Genomic DNA, 15,897 nt, shown 5'->3' on the forward strand with positions numbered 1-15,897 from the left:
CATCTGCTCAAAACCCGTCTGTCCTACTATTGAACGCAGTACAGGGGTAGATTCTACATGGCATGGATTAGACCAGTATTTGTTAGGTTTCCGGATGTATGTTCCAGCAGATATCCACGCATTCCCATCAGGTACAGATCAATTGAATTTGGTGGCCAAGCCGTCAACGTGAGTTCACTATTTTCTTTAAACCACTGCATCACGATTTTGGCCTTGTAGCATGGACTGCTAAACTGTTGGAAGATCCTGTCGCTTTAGGGGAATACATCAAGCATGAACGGGATGCAGGTCGCCCGCAATGGTGTTCACATTAACCACAACTGTCATGGTGCTTTTGATTACTACCACAGGTCTCATGGAAGCAGCGCACCACTGCCCCCGCTGGCCAAAGTCTGTGATGCGGTGCATGTTTTGAACAGCCGTTCACCTGGATGACGGTGTATCTGGACAAGATCATCGACCTGCTGTGGCAAGAAACATGATTCTCTGTCCACGCGACACATTTCCCCAATGGTCCCCTGACCACTGCTGTCGTAACTGACGATGGCATTGAGTCAATATGGAAAAACGTACGGGTTCTCTGCTACAAAGCATCATGGTCAACAATGTGCGGTGTACAGTGTGCTCTGAAACACTTGTTGCTCCACTCGCATTGTACTCTGCCGTAAGATCTGATACAGATAACCACCTACCCCGCTTTACAGAGTGGGGAAGCCTTTGATCCCCACGTTCTGTGATAAGACGTGTACGTCCAACACCTCGTCACCAACTTCTGATTCCTCCGTCCTCCATTGCTCATGACAGTAGCACGCGAATATGAATCCACCGTCCTCCAATGCTCATGACAGTTGCCTAATCTTTTCCGAAAACCTCGTTCCCAACATAAAAAACTGCCCATTATCAATGTCACTTATGTCAGGGGCTTTCCCAATTTGCAGCTTGTATCGGAACTAGAATACTTCCCCATTCATCTTTACAGCTTTATATACTTTCACGTGCCCACAGTGCCGCCGAGCGACGTTAAATCTAGCGGTGGGCAGCTGTCTTAATGTTCTGGCTCATCATCATAGTTCCAGAACGAATAAAAAATCCAGGTACTGTTTTCGCTAATGCCGGCCGGTGTGGCCGTGCGGTTCTAGGCGCTTCAGCCTGGAACCGCGTGACCGCTACGGTCGCAGGTTCGAATTCTGCCTCGGTCATGGATGTGTGTGATGTCCTTAGGTTAGTTAGGTTTAAGTAGTTCTAAGTTCTAGGGGACTGTTGACCTCAGATGTTAAGTCCCATAGTGCTCAGAGCCTTTTTTTTTTTTTTTTTTATTTTCGCTAAATTGTGGTGAATATTGACGAATTTTCTAACGTGTGTAAGTAGTTTTTAATTTTTATAGTTACCGAATGATATCACCGACTTGCTAGTTGAAATGGAATTTCTCAATAAATACGAGGGTTGGAACTTTAATAGTGGTAACTATTTATTTAGAGCTCGTACAAAGTAGATACGTGTTTCAAAGTTTTGTTGATCTTTAAAGTAATCACCAGCATTGTGTATAACCCGTTGCCAGTGATGTGGAAGTCGTAGGATACATTTCGCTGCGCCAGTTGTGTTGACAGTTCGAGCGGCGCGGTCTATTGCCCGTTCCTTCACTTTATAAATCGAGTTGAACTTACGAGGGCTCAAGTCAGGGGAGAGCAGTAGGTGGTATAGCACTTAGCAGCACCATCAGTCAAACAAATCAGCTTGCAGTGTATGTGCTTGAGCATTGTCCTGCAAAACGATTGTCAGGTCCTGCAGAAAGTGTCACCACTTCTCTATGCTGTTCATTTTTGGAACACAACCTACGACCAGCTTGGAGACAGAAATGATGGCACTTTCTGCAGGACCTGACCATCATTTTGCAGGACAATGCTCAAGCACGTACAGTGCAAGCTGTTACTGATTTGGCCGTGCAGTTCTAGGCGCTACAGTCTGGAACCGCTCGACCACTACGGTCGCAGGTTCGAATCCTGCCTCGGGCATGGATGTGTGTGATGTCCTTAGGTTAGTTAGGTTTAATTAGTTCTAAGTTCTAGGGGACTGATGACCTTAGAAGTTAAGTCCCATAGTGCTCAGAGCCATTTGAACCATTTTGTTACTGATTTGTTGACTGATGGGGCTGCTAAGTGCTATACCACCTACTGCACTCCCCTGACTTAAATCCTCGTGGGTTCAACTCGATTTCTAAACTGAAGGAAACACTTCACAGAATTCACTTCATAACTGCTACAAATTCGTCGGGCAATAGACCGCGCCGCTCGAACTGTCAACACAACTGGCACTGCTAAGAGTATCCTACGACTTCCACATCGCTGGCAACTGTTTATACACAGTGCTGGTGGCTACTTTGAAGGTCAGTAAAACTTTGAAACACGCATCTATTTTGTACGAGCTGTAAATAAATAGTTGTTACTATTAAAGTTCCAGCCCTCGTATAAAGGAATAGTAGATTATGTTACAGGTTCAGGAACAATGGAGGTAGATGGGAGTAAAGTGATGGTCTCCTTTGTTGGAGAGCAGGGTTGACAATCGTAGAACAGAAATCAATGCCAGTAGGTTACTGCAAGAAGAAAGAGTACATTGAGGGGTATAATGAATGAATACGAGATGGCATTGAAGATAGATCATGTAAATCTTCACGGATAATGCACTCTTTGCGATGTCAGGTTACTGACGATCATCAGGTTCCCCAGCTATTAATTTACTTTTAGAGTTGTCAATCTTCTTCTTATACCAGCCTGAACTATGTCTTTTATTTTTATTCTTCACTTTCAGAAGACAGCAAGGCCTCAGGGTAGGTGCACTCTTCGCAATATCAGGTGATTAGCGATCACCAGATACCTGCGGTTGGATAATAATACATTAGTTTTCTTCTCTTGTAGTCAGCCTGACCTGTATCTTTCATCTTTAATATTCTTCACTGAGGAGGTAAGTAGACTGGATTAGAGATCAGTAGTGAATAAGGTGTTATGGATTTTGCATTAAGAAAAATGGCAAAGGAGATAAACTAATCAGTTCCGAAAGAAGTTTGTATGAGATACTTGGTGATGGGAGGTATAATGTTTTGTGAAAACGTGTGGTGGTACTTGGAGTAAGTATTTAGAGATTCCCGGATTCGACTAGTAAAAACACTTCAAATGTGGTGCTATCAAAGAAAGTTTTAAGTTGATAAATAAAGTACGAAAAAAAGAAGGGCTAACAAGACTAGATGAAGATAGAAGCAGGTATTTGTAAAGGGGAGGAGGAGGCGATGTGGGGGTCACAATCCTCTTCCGAAAAATAACATGTCACAAAAAGCCTTTATATAACATTTTTAATTATAAATTTTAGAAGTTCCCCAGAACATGATCACGAGTTGCGCCTGTTTGGTTATCGGTACAGCTATTAAGGGATCCAGGTATAGTTAAAATGGTGCTGGAAGGAGCGACACAGAGGAAATGTGGTGTGGGTAGATAAAGACTAGGACATGTAAATCACATTATAGAGGAAGTTGCCTATAATAATTGCGAAAACAATAAAAGAGGATGCAGCACGTAAAAATTACCCAATGAGGAAAAGAGACCGCGAAAAAGTCAGTCGAAATACAGTTGATTTAAAAAAATCTTTGGCAGACGAGAAAGAAGAAGTGACAGAGAAAAATGACATCCTTAATGAGAACTAAACCCCAAATCCATGGATTATGTATTTAGAGTGGGACTACGTTGGAGTCCACGGTTATTCCCGCTCATTCATTGATTGCTGAATAACTGACTGCACCAGCTAATGTACACTGAGATGACAAAAGTCATGGGATACTTCTTAATACCGCGTCGGTCATCCTTTTGCCCAGCGCATTGTAGCAGCTCGACGTGGCATGGAACCAACACTCTTTGAAAGTCGCCTGCAGAGCCTCTATAGCAATCCATAATTGCGAAAGTGCTGCCGGTGCAGGTTTAGTGCATCAACTGATCTATCGATTATGTGCCATAATTGTTCGTTGGGATTCATGTCGGGCGATCTGGGTGGCCAAATAATTCTCTCGAACTGTCCAGAACATTCAACAAACCAGTCAAACAATTGTTGCCCGGTGACAGGGAGCACTGTCATCCACAACAGTTCCACCGTTGTTTAGGAACATGAAGTCCATGAATGGCCGCAAATGGTCTCCAAGTCAATGATCGGTTCAGTTGGACCAGAGGACCTAGTCCAATCCATGAAAACAGAGCCTACACCTTTATGGAGCCTCCACCAGCTTGCTCAGTGCCTTTTTGACAATTTGGGTTCAGGCTTCGTGGGCTCTGCCCCACACTCTAACCATATCATCAGCTCCTACCAACTGAAATCGGGACTCACCTGACCAGACAACGGTTTTCCAGTTGTCAAGGGTCCAACCGATTTGGTCACGAGCTCAGAAGGCGCGCTGCAGGCGATGTCACATTCTTAGCAAAGGCACTCCCGTTGGTCTTCTGCCACAGTCCATTAATACCAAATTTCGTCGCTCTTCGTTCGTCCCACATTGATTTCTGCGGTTATTTCACGCAGCGTTGCTTGTCTATTAGCACTGACGATTCTACGCAAACGCCGCTGCTTTCGGTCGTTAAGAAATGGCCGTCGGCCACTGAATTGTCCGTGGTGAGAGGTAATGCCTGAAATCTGGTGTTCTCGGCACACTCTAGACACTGTAGCTCTCGGAATACAGAATTCCCTAACGATTTCAGAAATGGAATGTCCCATGTGTCTAGCTCTAGTTACCATTCCGCGTTCAGAGTGTGTTACTTTCTGTCGTGCGGCCATAATCAGGTCAGAAACCGTTTCACATGAGTCACCTCAGTACAAATGACGGTACGGCCAATGAACTGTCATTATATACATCGTGTCGCGATACTGTCACCATCTGTATATGTCCATATCGCTATCCCATGACTTTTGTCGTCTCAGTGTAAGCTCTAATTTGTCAAGTTTAAAAAAAAAATGTGTGGTAAGAAACCTTTATTTCATTTGCGTCCAGCTAATTTCCTGAATTAATATGGGCTAGAATTATGAGCCAGAGGAGAAAGTTGGCGTGAACACACTGGGAGCCAACATAGCTGCCTTTACAGCATATTGTCGCCACAAGGGATACATGGCTGTCGAGAAGCTTCTAGATGTAAGGGCAGAGGAATAAAGTCACCGGTTCCTAAAGTTAAGACTTAGAACACCTGTGAAGACCACTCCTTCCCTGCAAGAATGGAACCGTCCTTTTCTCCGGGCTTGGAGTAGACGCAAAATACAAAATAGTGTGAAGCTTTTTTAGATCTAACAAGCATTCTTTCTTGAGTTGCAGAGCTCGGCCCGAGGCAAGATGCAGGAATTAACACCGTACAGCACCATAGGTATTGTAAGAAATAGATCTAGCTGAAACAATAGTTATTCGTCCCCGAACTGAGATCATAAGTAAGGCCGCCTTCTGATTTTTGGGAAGTCGGCGTTGGGACTGGGCACTGGACGGTAGCTCGCGTGAGTGCTCGATGGGAACAACGACATAGTTGAAGAGATATTGTGAAGTCTATCATGACGAAAGCTACAGAGAAACTAACAGACGCTTCTTCGCGCTGTGTTACGCCGCCGTTACTATCATCGGCGGAGTTTCATGCCAGCAGCAGCATTAACGCCGTTCTTTGGAGTTAGCGGAGCTAGTCTCATGTCTCATGTAAGGTTCCTGCAGGCTAGCGCCTCGTGTTAGGGCCTCGTAGTCGCGTCTTCCTGGATCGTGTTAAGGAACGTAAAGTGCTCTAATATTTGCGAGTCGTGAAAAAAACGAGTCGGACCCTCGTGGCACAACTACGACTTGGCTTTCTCTGCTTTGATGCCAGGTGCCGAGGTAACTGGACAAGGGCTTTCAAAAATGGTTACCTATCAGAAAACGTACATTTCTTACGTATTCCCATCCATCGAAGTCTTTTCATAACCAGAGCAACTGTTTTTCCCGTCTTATCTGAGAGAACTCATCGTGTGATCGTGCGTTTTTGGGAACGACAAGCAGGCAGGTCTTGCTGAACCCCAGTTCTCCACCCAGCAGGACTATAGGAAGTGCTAAGGTCAGTGCGTTTAATTGGGGGTCCATTATTATGATGTCTGGGTGCCATCAAAATAGTGCGGTTAGGTGTTTTGTTCACTCAGCCTACGACACAGTACGAAACCTGCTATGGTGTATTTACACGGAAGTGCCAAAAAAACTGGTACACCTGCCTGATATCGTGTAGGACCCCCGCAAATACGCAGAAGTGCCCCAACACAACGTGGCATGGACTCGACCAACGTCTGAACTAGTGCTGGAGGGAACTGTCGCCATGAATCCTGGGGGGCTGTCCATAAATCCGTAAGAGTACGAGGAGGTAGAGATCTCTTCTGAACAGCACGTTGCAAGGCATCCCAGATATGCTCAATAATGTTCATGTCTGGGGTGTTTGGTGGCCAGCGGAAGTGTTTAACCTCAGAAGAGTGTTCTTAGAGCCTCTCTGTAGCAATTATGGACGTGTGGGGTGTCGCATTATTCTGCTGGAAATGCCCAAGTGCGTCAGAATGTACAATGGACATGAATGGATGCTGGTGATCAAACAGGATGCTTACGTACGTGTCATCAGGGGTCCCATATCACTCCAAATGCACACGCCCCACACCATTACAGAGCCTTCACTAGCTTGACACTCCCCTGCTGACATGCAGGGTCCATGGATTCATGAGGTTGTCGCCATACCCTTACCCGTCTATCCGCTCGATGCAATCTGAAACACCGAGCGAGGTGGCGCAGTGGTTAGACACTGGACTCGCATTCGGGAGGACGACGGTTCAATCCCGCGTCCGGCCATCCTGATTTAGGTTTTCCGTGATTTCCCTAAATCAGTCCAGGCAAATGCCGGGATGGTTCCTCTGAAAGGGCACGGCCGACTTCCTTCCCCATCCTTCCCTAATCCGATGAGACCGATGACCACGCAGTCTGGTCTCCTTCCCCAAACCAACCAACCAACCAATCTGAAACGAGGCTCGTCCGACCAGGCAACATGTTTCTAGTCATCAACAGTCTAATGTCGGTGTTGGCGGGCCCAGGCGAGGCGTAAAGCTTTGTATCGTGCAGCCATCAAGGGTGCACGAGTGGGCTTTCGTCTCCGAAAGCCTGTATCGATGATGTTTCGTTGAACGGTTCGCACGCTGACACTTATTGATAGCCAAGCATTGAAAACTACAGCAATTTGCGGAAAGGTTGCACTTATGTCACGCTGAACAGTTCTCTTCAGGCGTCGTTGCCCCCGTTCTTGCAGAGTCTCCTGCCGCAGCGACGTCGGAGATTTGCTGTTTTCCCGGATTCTTGATATCTACGGTACACTCATGAAATGGTCGTACGCGATGACAACCTGCCATTGTAGCAGCAATAACCGGTCTAACAATTGCAACAGACACTTATACAGGCGTTGCCGACCGCAGCGCCGTATTCTGCCTGTTTACATATCTGTGTATTTGAATACGCATGCCTGTACCAGTTCTTTGACGCTTCACTGTAGTTTGACACGAATCCACTGAAGCACACAATCACACTTCTACAAATTCAGAACTAGAAAGTAAATGCCCCAAATGATGGTTCCCTTATCATCCGTGTAATACAGAATACCGTTTAGTACCGGTACTTACCCGTCAGGTTTATCCCTCCGTTCACTGTACAGTGAGGTCAGGAAGTGGTGCTTCAGTGATTTTCTTTCATCCTGCAACAAAAATAATAATACAAACGTGAATAAATTGCTCCAATACGTCTTTGTCATTGAGTATCGTAATTGTGTGGTCTGCTGAGTGTAGGTTGCTTCTCAACTGCTCAACGCAGAGCACACAGAGAATGCATTGTATGCTAATGTATATTACGCTATTTAAATCATGTTGCTCACTTCCGACAGAGAGGAGTCAACTGGATTTCGAGGAAGGTAAAACATGTGCATTCAAAGTGCAATATGTTAGGCACATTTAATGTTATGACATATTGTAATAGAAAGGCAGTAACTTCTAATATAACTGACATCACCAAAAACATTGTACTCTGTACCAATAATAAAACTGTAAACATGTCGCGGCTACCTGTTAGTTTGATTGAACACACTAGTCTCCAAAATCACTAGACGAATTTTCATGGGTCTGTCACAGGTAACTTCGGCGTAGCTCGGGACAAAAAAGCAGGCTTCATTTAATTAAAATCGGAACACGAAAAAAGAGATATCTTAATTTAATCTAATATTATCTGCTGAGCGTAGTAGTTCGAACATTTAATCATCACGGCATAAGCACCCGAGAAGCAATAGATGGGGCCTTTCGTTTCATAGTACACCAGATAACCAATAGATGGTGGTGTTAATTTTTTTAAACTAAGTGACAGATGTATTTTCGGAAATTTACGTCAGTGATATAATTAAGCACCTTAATCTTATCTGAACGAACACAAACGAACAACGAATTTACTTGGCTAGGACATGTGCATTTACTGATTTCGGTTTGTGTATTAAATACTTAACGACATTGCTTTACTTCCTTCTAAATGTTTTTTTATATTCTTTCCTTGGAAAAACGAACTTATGGAGTTTGCCTTACGATTTGGGTGCCCACTTATCACATTTTGATTTCATTTTGCTTACGAATAAAAATGCCTAGATAATGATTGAGTGTTTCTGAATACACTAGAACAGCTAAAAGACTGAGGCCTTTGCGATCTCAAGAATCCAATGAAGATCATAAGGCGAGACTTGCTGCAGTTCGAGAACATCAGAGTTTAACTCGCTCTCTGGAAACACATCTCTGATCGAGAGCATCATTCATTATCTCGCTCCTTAGAGCCCTTCACCCCCAGATACTCAAAAGTCACTTATCGCCAATGTAACATCATAGAAACGAAAATGTTAGTGGGGAAGGTTCAAATGGTTCAAATGGCTCTGAGCACTATGGGACTTAACATCTGAGGTCATCAGTCCCCTAGAACTTAGAACTACTTAAACCTAACTAACCTAAGGACAGCACACAACACCCAGCCATCACGAGGCAGAGAAAATCTCTGACCCCGCCGGGAATCGAACCCGGGAACCCGGGCGTGGGAAGCGAGAACGCTACCGCACGACCACGAGATGCGGGCTTATAAGACAAAAATAAATACCACACATACGTAGTCTTGGGGGAAGCTATATAAAAAAGAAAATACCGATGCAACGCTGGGTTTCTCAGCTAGTAAGAACTAAATTAACTTCACCTTAGTTGGAAGAACCATTGCGAAAGTACTGTTCAGTGGAGTACGAAGTTAAACATTCGTAATTTCCTTTTAAACTGCGCTATGTTTGCAACAATTCTTTTCATATCTTTTGGAACATTACTCGCCAACATCAGTGGGAAGGACGGTGTGGCCGAACGGTTCTAGGCGCTACAGTCTGGAACCGCACGACCGCTACGGTCGCAGGTTCGAATCCTGCCTCGGGCATGGATGTGTGTGATGTCCTTAGGTTAATTAGGTTTAAGTAGTTCTAAGTTCTAGGGGACTAATGACATCTTCAGTTAAGTCCCATAGTACTCAGAGACACTTGAACCAACATCAGTGACGAGGAAATGAACTCACTGGCCAGCATAGATAACACTGCTGCATCGAACTGCGCCGCAAAGTTACAGGCAGCTTTTGTGTACCTACAGAGATAATAAATTTTGAATACTTATATCTTCACGTATCCGAATTCTTTCTGTACTAACATTAGAAAGCTCCTACCGTCTTTGCAGGGACTGTTTTAATTCCTTGTATAGTTTTCTCCGAAAAGAAAAATTTTGCGCACAGCAAGGGACATCTACTTCAGTCTCATTTGCAAAATAATACAAATAATCATGATCTGACTCGACAGTAATAAACCATCCTGAAATCTCTACTGACTGGTTGCAGGGTAACGCGTCATGGTGGGCACATTCGCCTTTAGAAGGAACTTATTATCTCGAGGATGAGGTTGGATTGTCTTCTACTTCTCGTTACCCTTTGTAACCCTGCTGGTCCTCGTTGAAACCATTCTCAGCAACGACGAACAAAGAAGTTCCGTGCACATAGCTAACATCAGGTAAGGAAACGGCTCTCAAAGAAAATGCAGTCCCTTAGGTGGTATTAGTTGCCATTTGACAGAGACGCAAGATTTCCTTCCTGCACCCGCCTCAGTTACTAATCTGAAGAACGTCAAGAAACGTGCATGACCATCTAAGCGCTAAGTGTTTTATTTCTAGCACCCTTACGAGACGGGCTGGCGTAAAATATGCGAATACAGACATTAATTTTAAACTGCGTCAATTTTTCGTTGAAGTTATATAAATGAATCAAAGTTCCAAATAAAATGGCTAGTAAGATCTTTTTCCAATACTGAAATACTTTTCTGTTGGTATATCTTCTTCTTCTCACCATATACTTTGTCGTTGTTAACGCAGTAGACCAACGGCTATTACTCATAAATATGGATCTGCTTGACATCCCTGCCGCGCGGGATTAGCCGAGCGGTCTGGAGCGCTGCACTCATGGACTGTGCGGCTGGTCCCGGTGGAGGTTCGAATTCTCCCTCGGGCATGGGTGTGCGTGTTTGTCCTTAGCATAATTTAGGTTAAGTAGCGTGTAAGCTTAGGAACTGATGACCTTAGAAGTTAAGTCCCATAAGATCTCACACACATTTGAACATTTTTTTGACATCCCTGTCTCGAAAGTAAACGCTTTGTACTCCATGCTAAACACCCATAATAGCTTCCGTTTCATCCATATTAAATCTAAATCCTCGTTTCAAAACACGCATTGCAGTTAGAATTAAGGTTATTTGTTCTTCATTCATCTACACAATATCTGGTGCTTGTGGCTAAAACGAACTTCATACCAGGTTTCTAGAGATATTTGACATAATATGTTACACCTTAACAACTGTCTGAACCAGAACAGCTTGTAGTTTGAGAAATGTATGAGTGACATGTGTTTTTCTTAGTTGTAGGCACATAAACAGTTACAAATGAGCCTACGTCTGTATACTGATGATTAGTATACGTAATCCTTAGTTCTACACTGTTATTGGCATCAACACTGTTTAATAAACTGTGGATCTGTAATCCTGGGGTAACAATGACCAAAGGTCAAAGTAACATCGGAACAGAAATCATGTGCATGACCTCAGAAATCGTAATATAGTGGCAGATATGTACATGTGAACAAAAAACTAATGGTCTGTTTTGAGAATTAACCGAGTAACATATGTGAAAAACACTGAGGCGACAAAAGTCATGGGACAGCGATATCCACGTAGACATATGGCGCTAGTATCGCGCACATATAATCTGTAATTGGGTGATTCATGTCAAAAGGTTTCCGACGGAATTATAGCCGCACAACAGGAATTAACAGAATCTGAACGTGGAATGGTAGGTGGCAGTAGGCGCATGGGACATTTCATTTCGGAAATCGTTAGGAAATACGTTATTCCGAGATCCATAGTGTTGAGAGTGTGCCGAGAATACCAAATTTCAGGCATTACCTCTCACCACGGACAACGCAATGGCCAACTGCCTTCACTTTACGACAGAGTAGAGCAGCCTTTGCGTAGAGTTGTCAGTGCTTACAGACAAGCAACACTGCGTGAAATAACCGCAGAAATCAATGTGGGACGTACGACGAACGTATCTGTTAGGACAGTGGAGGCGAAATTTGGCGTTAATGGGCTATGGCAGCAGACGATCGTATGCCTTCGCTAAGAGTGCCATTGCTAAGAGCATAACATCTCCTGTAGCGCCTCTCCAGGGCTCGTCACCATATCGGTTGGACCCTAGACGACAGGAAAACCATAGCCTGGTCAGATAAGTCGCGATTTCAGTTGGTAAGAGCTAATGGTAGGCTTTGAATAAGGCGAAGACCCCCACGAAGCCATGGATCCAAGCTGTGCCGCCATCGGAGGTTCGAGTACTCCCTTGGGCATGGGTTTGTGTGTTGTCCTTAGCGTAAGTTAGTTTTAGTTAGATTAAGTAGTGCGTAAGCCTAGGGACCGATGACCTCAGCAGTTTGGTTCCATAGTCCTTACCAAAAATTTCCACATTTTTCAAGCTGTCAACAAAGCACTGTGAAAGCTGGTGATAGCGGTGTGGGCAGGTTTAAATGGAATGGAGAGGGTCTTCTGGTCAAACTTGTAAGTAGGCTGTTTAGGTTTTTATATTGGTAACGCCACATAGCGCTCTGTATGAAAATCACTGGCTGTGCTGTGTGCAGTCTGTGGCTGGTTGGCATTGTTGGAATAGACGCTATTGTAGTGTTGGGCAGTTGGATGTGAACAGCGCGTAGCGTTGCGCAGTTGGAGGTGAGCCGCCAGCAGTGGTAGATGTGGGGAGAGAGATGGCAGAGTTTTGAGAGCGGATGATCTGGACGTATGTCCATCAGAGACAGTAAATTTGTAAGACTGGATGTCATGAACTGATATATATATATATATATATATATATATATATATATATATATATATATATATATATATATAATGACTTTTGAACACTATTAAGGTAAATACATTGTTTGTTCTCTATCACAATCTTTCATTTGCTATGTATGGCTTTCAGTAGTTAGTGCCTTCAGTAGTTAGAATCTTTTATTTAGCTGGCGGTATTGGCGCCCGCTTTATTGCAGTAGTTCGAGTAACGAAGATTTTTGTGAGGTAAGTGATTCATGAAAGGCATAGGTTATTGTTAGTCAGGGCCATTCTTTTGTAGAGATTATTGAAAGTCAGATTGTGTTGCGCTAAAAATATTGTGTGTCAGTTTAGTGTTGATCAGAATAGGTAAAGAGCGAAATGTCTGGGTACGTTCAGCTTTGCTCAGCTGTTTGAAAATCAAATAACGTAAGGGGTTTTCCAGCACAGTAATTCATTAATTTTTCTAAGGGGACGCTTCAAACTGAACTGATCATCGACTGAGAATGGCTATGTTTGGCTACTTGGAGACAATTTACAGCCATTCATGGATTTCATATCCCCAAACAAGGATGACATTTTTATGGATGACAGTTCGCCATCTCACCGGGCCACAATTGTTCGCTGTTGGCTTGAGGAACATTCTGGACAGTTCGGCCGAATGATCTGGCCACCCAGATCGCCCGAAAGATCGAGAGGTTAATCCGTACACAACATCCTGCACCGGCACAACTAATGGAATCATGGGTGGTTACAGAGCCTACATGGCTCAGTACTCCTGCAGGCGACTTCCAACGACTTGTTGAGACCATGCTACGTCGAGTCGCTGCATTACGCTGGCTAATGGAGGTATCCCATGACTTTTGTCACTTCAGTGTAGTTGAAAACACTGATCACCTTACAGTTATCTGTGTATTTTTCAAAACCAGATTTTAATACACTTTTTGGTATACAATTATAAGTGGCAATATATTGGCAACTGTTGCGCAAGGAAATCGGCACTACGTGATTCCATTTAGTGTATATTGATGGAACTTTACCACCAAACAGTATACACTAAATGGTTAAAATGGCTCTGAGCACAATGCGACTTAACTTCTGTGGTCATCAGTTGCCTAGAACTTAGAACTAATTAAACCTAACTAACCTAAGGACATCACACGCATCCATGCCCGAGGCAGGATTCGAACCTGCGACCGTAGCGGTCGCTCGGTTCCAGACTGTAGCGCCTAGAACCGCACGGCCACTTAAGCCGGCTGTATACACTAAACGCCTAACTGAGAGTCAGCAGAGAACTCTAAAACGTCGGAGGTTCGAGTCCTCCCTCGGGCATGGGTGTGTGTTGTCCACAGCGCAAGTTAGTTTAAGTTAGATTAAGTAATGTGTAGGCCACTTCCTAAGTAATTTGGTCCAATAAGAGCTTACCACAAATTTCCAACAAGAACTGTAAATCTTTTGGTGTCTGAGTGATCAAAGTAACTACGGCGTTCAAAGTGCCTCAGTTTACGGTAAGTTGTTCGTAAATAACCTTTTCCGTTTATTACTGATATGTAGACTGATGCGCCAAAACGTGACGACCACGTCCTTAATAGCGCGTTAGTCCATCTTTGAAACGCAATACAGCATTTTTACAGTATCATCAGATCTGACGCAGGTTTATCCTGTTTTTCATTGTGGGCAAGCCTCCATCTCAAAATTCTGTGATGAGACGTAGATGACCAGCATATTGTCACCTTACAGTGGTTGCACCGTTCTTGAACCTGTTTTCATAGATGCTCAAGACAGCAGCACTTGAACAGCCGACCACTTCGTCAGCATGTTCGCCTCCAGGCGCCGTACGTCGAAGTCGCTCATGTCAGCGAATTTCCCCATTAGTGGTATTTTCGGTAGAATGATTACCCACTTGGCGCTGACACTGAGAACGGCGAACTCTTCCTAAGCACAGAGGGACGCCAGGCGTTAGGCTTGGGAAGGGCGGGGCAGGGGGAGGAGGGGGGCAAGACAAGTAAGTAAATGCTATTCGCTTACTCCCTGCAGGATCGTCGTTGGGTGGAAGACGGTGCAACCTTGCTTGAGGACTGGCATGAGGTTGTGTGGAACCGGCGTCTTCATCTGGTTGCTGCGGAAGAGCTTTACTCCTGCAGAAAGTCGGGCCAACGAATAGTCGGCCGGTGGTGCACCTGACGGCCCAGCATCTGAACGAGCCCCTTGGTGGACCGCTGTGCCTCGGCGTGGAAGATAATCATTTCCAATTAAATGAACACCCTTAGCTGCTTACAGGCGTTGACATACGTCAAAGGGGACAGATGAAAATGTATGCCCCGACCGGGACTCAAACCCGGGATCTCCTGCTTACATGGCAGACGCTCTATCCATCTGAGCCACCGAAGACACAGAGGATAGCGCGACGTCTTAGAACTACTTAAACCTAACTAACCTAAGGAAATCACACACATCCATGCCCGAGGCAGGATTCGAACCTGCGACTGTAGCGCCTAGAGCCGCTTGGCCACTCCGGCCGGCGTTAACCTAATACCAATGCATTTTGGTAATATTAGCAAAGATAGAAATACTTCGAAAAATATTGGTACGATAATTTTGTTTCAGTATTTTGGATTTGGAAATCGACAGAAAATCGACCGTAGCGGTAGCGCGGTTCCAGACTGTAGCGCCTAGAGCCGCTTGGCCACTCCGGCCGGCGTTAACCTAATACCAATGCATTTTGGTAATATTAGCAAAGATAGAAATACTTCGAAAAATTTTGGTACGATAATTTTGTTTCAGTATTTTGGATTGGGAAATCGACAGAAAATATAAAGAGTAAATGTATCATATGACTGTTTTTTTTTGTCGTAATAAAGCAACAAAAAGCTGTAAAGCTGTGTGCGTAATTTTCCTGCTTAAGTCCTGAGGTATCACATATGATACCATCCGTAAAAAAAATCACTATGTTTTCAAAACATTTTTGAGGCTCTTTCATTGTTAACTAGAGCTAACACAAAGCAATTAACACAATAATAGCCCATTTATACTTTTACTATGTGGTCGGGACTGAAGAGGTTATGATACCATTCACCAATCGTTTCAGATGTACCTTGTGTAGCACTTCTCAACTTAAATCAAGCTCCAGGAAATGTGCATCCTTGATGTGTCAGAGTTTGCTCTTAGTCGAAGCTATAGAACATAATTAGTGAAAAATAATGTTATTTGAAAGTCTTAAGAAAAGAAAGAGTATGAATCTTCACTGCAAGAAGCTTCTCGGGCTTGGTGGCTGATGGCAATAGCTGTTCCAACACTCGGATGGTATTGTATGATGTAGTACTGATAACATCTTGTTTCCTGTCGCTGCCAGCGTTACCTTTCAGTACTGCATGCAGCGAGTGTCTTCACTGACCATATCTAACATTTAAACCATTTCCAACAGTATTACATG

General features: G+C 44.1%; 1 protein-coding gene across 1 annotated transcript in view; it reads right to left on the reverse strand.

Moving 5' to 3' along the window:
- The window catches only part of LOC126260815 (uncharacterized), a 172,594-nt gene that overhangs the window by 14,465 nt on the left and 142,232 nt on the right, over positions 1 to 15,897 (reverse strand). Inside the window, exon 6 of the mRNA XM_049958188.1 lies at positions 7,675 to 7,745. Coding sequence (XP_049814145.1) covers positions 7,675 to 7,745 — 71 coding nt within the window. The remainder of the gene's footprint in view (positions 1 to 7,674; positions 7,746 to 15,897) is intronic.

Source organism: Schistocerca nitens, chromosome 5, assembly GCF_023898315.1.
Source record: "Schistocerca nitens isolate TAMUIC-IGC-003100 chromosome 5, iqSchNite1.1, whole genome shotgun sequence".
In the NCBI taxonomy this organism is placed as follows: Eukaryota; Metazoa; Arthropoda; class Insecta; order Orthoptera; family Acrididae; genus Schistocerca; species Schistocerca nitens.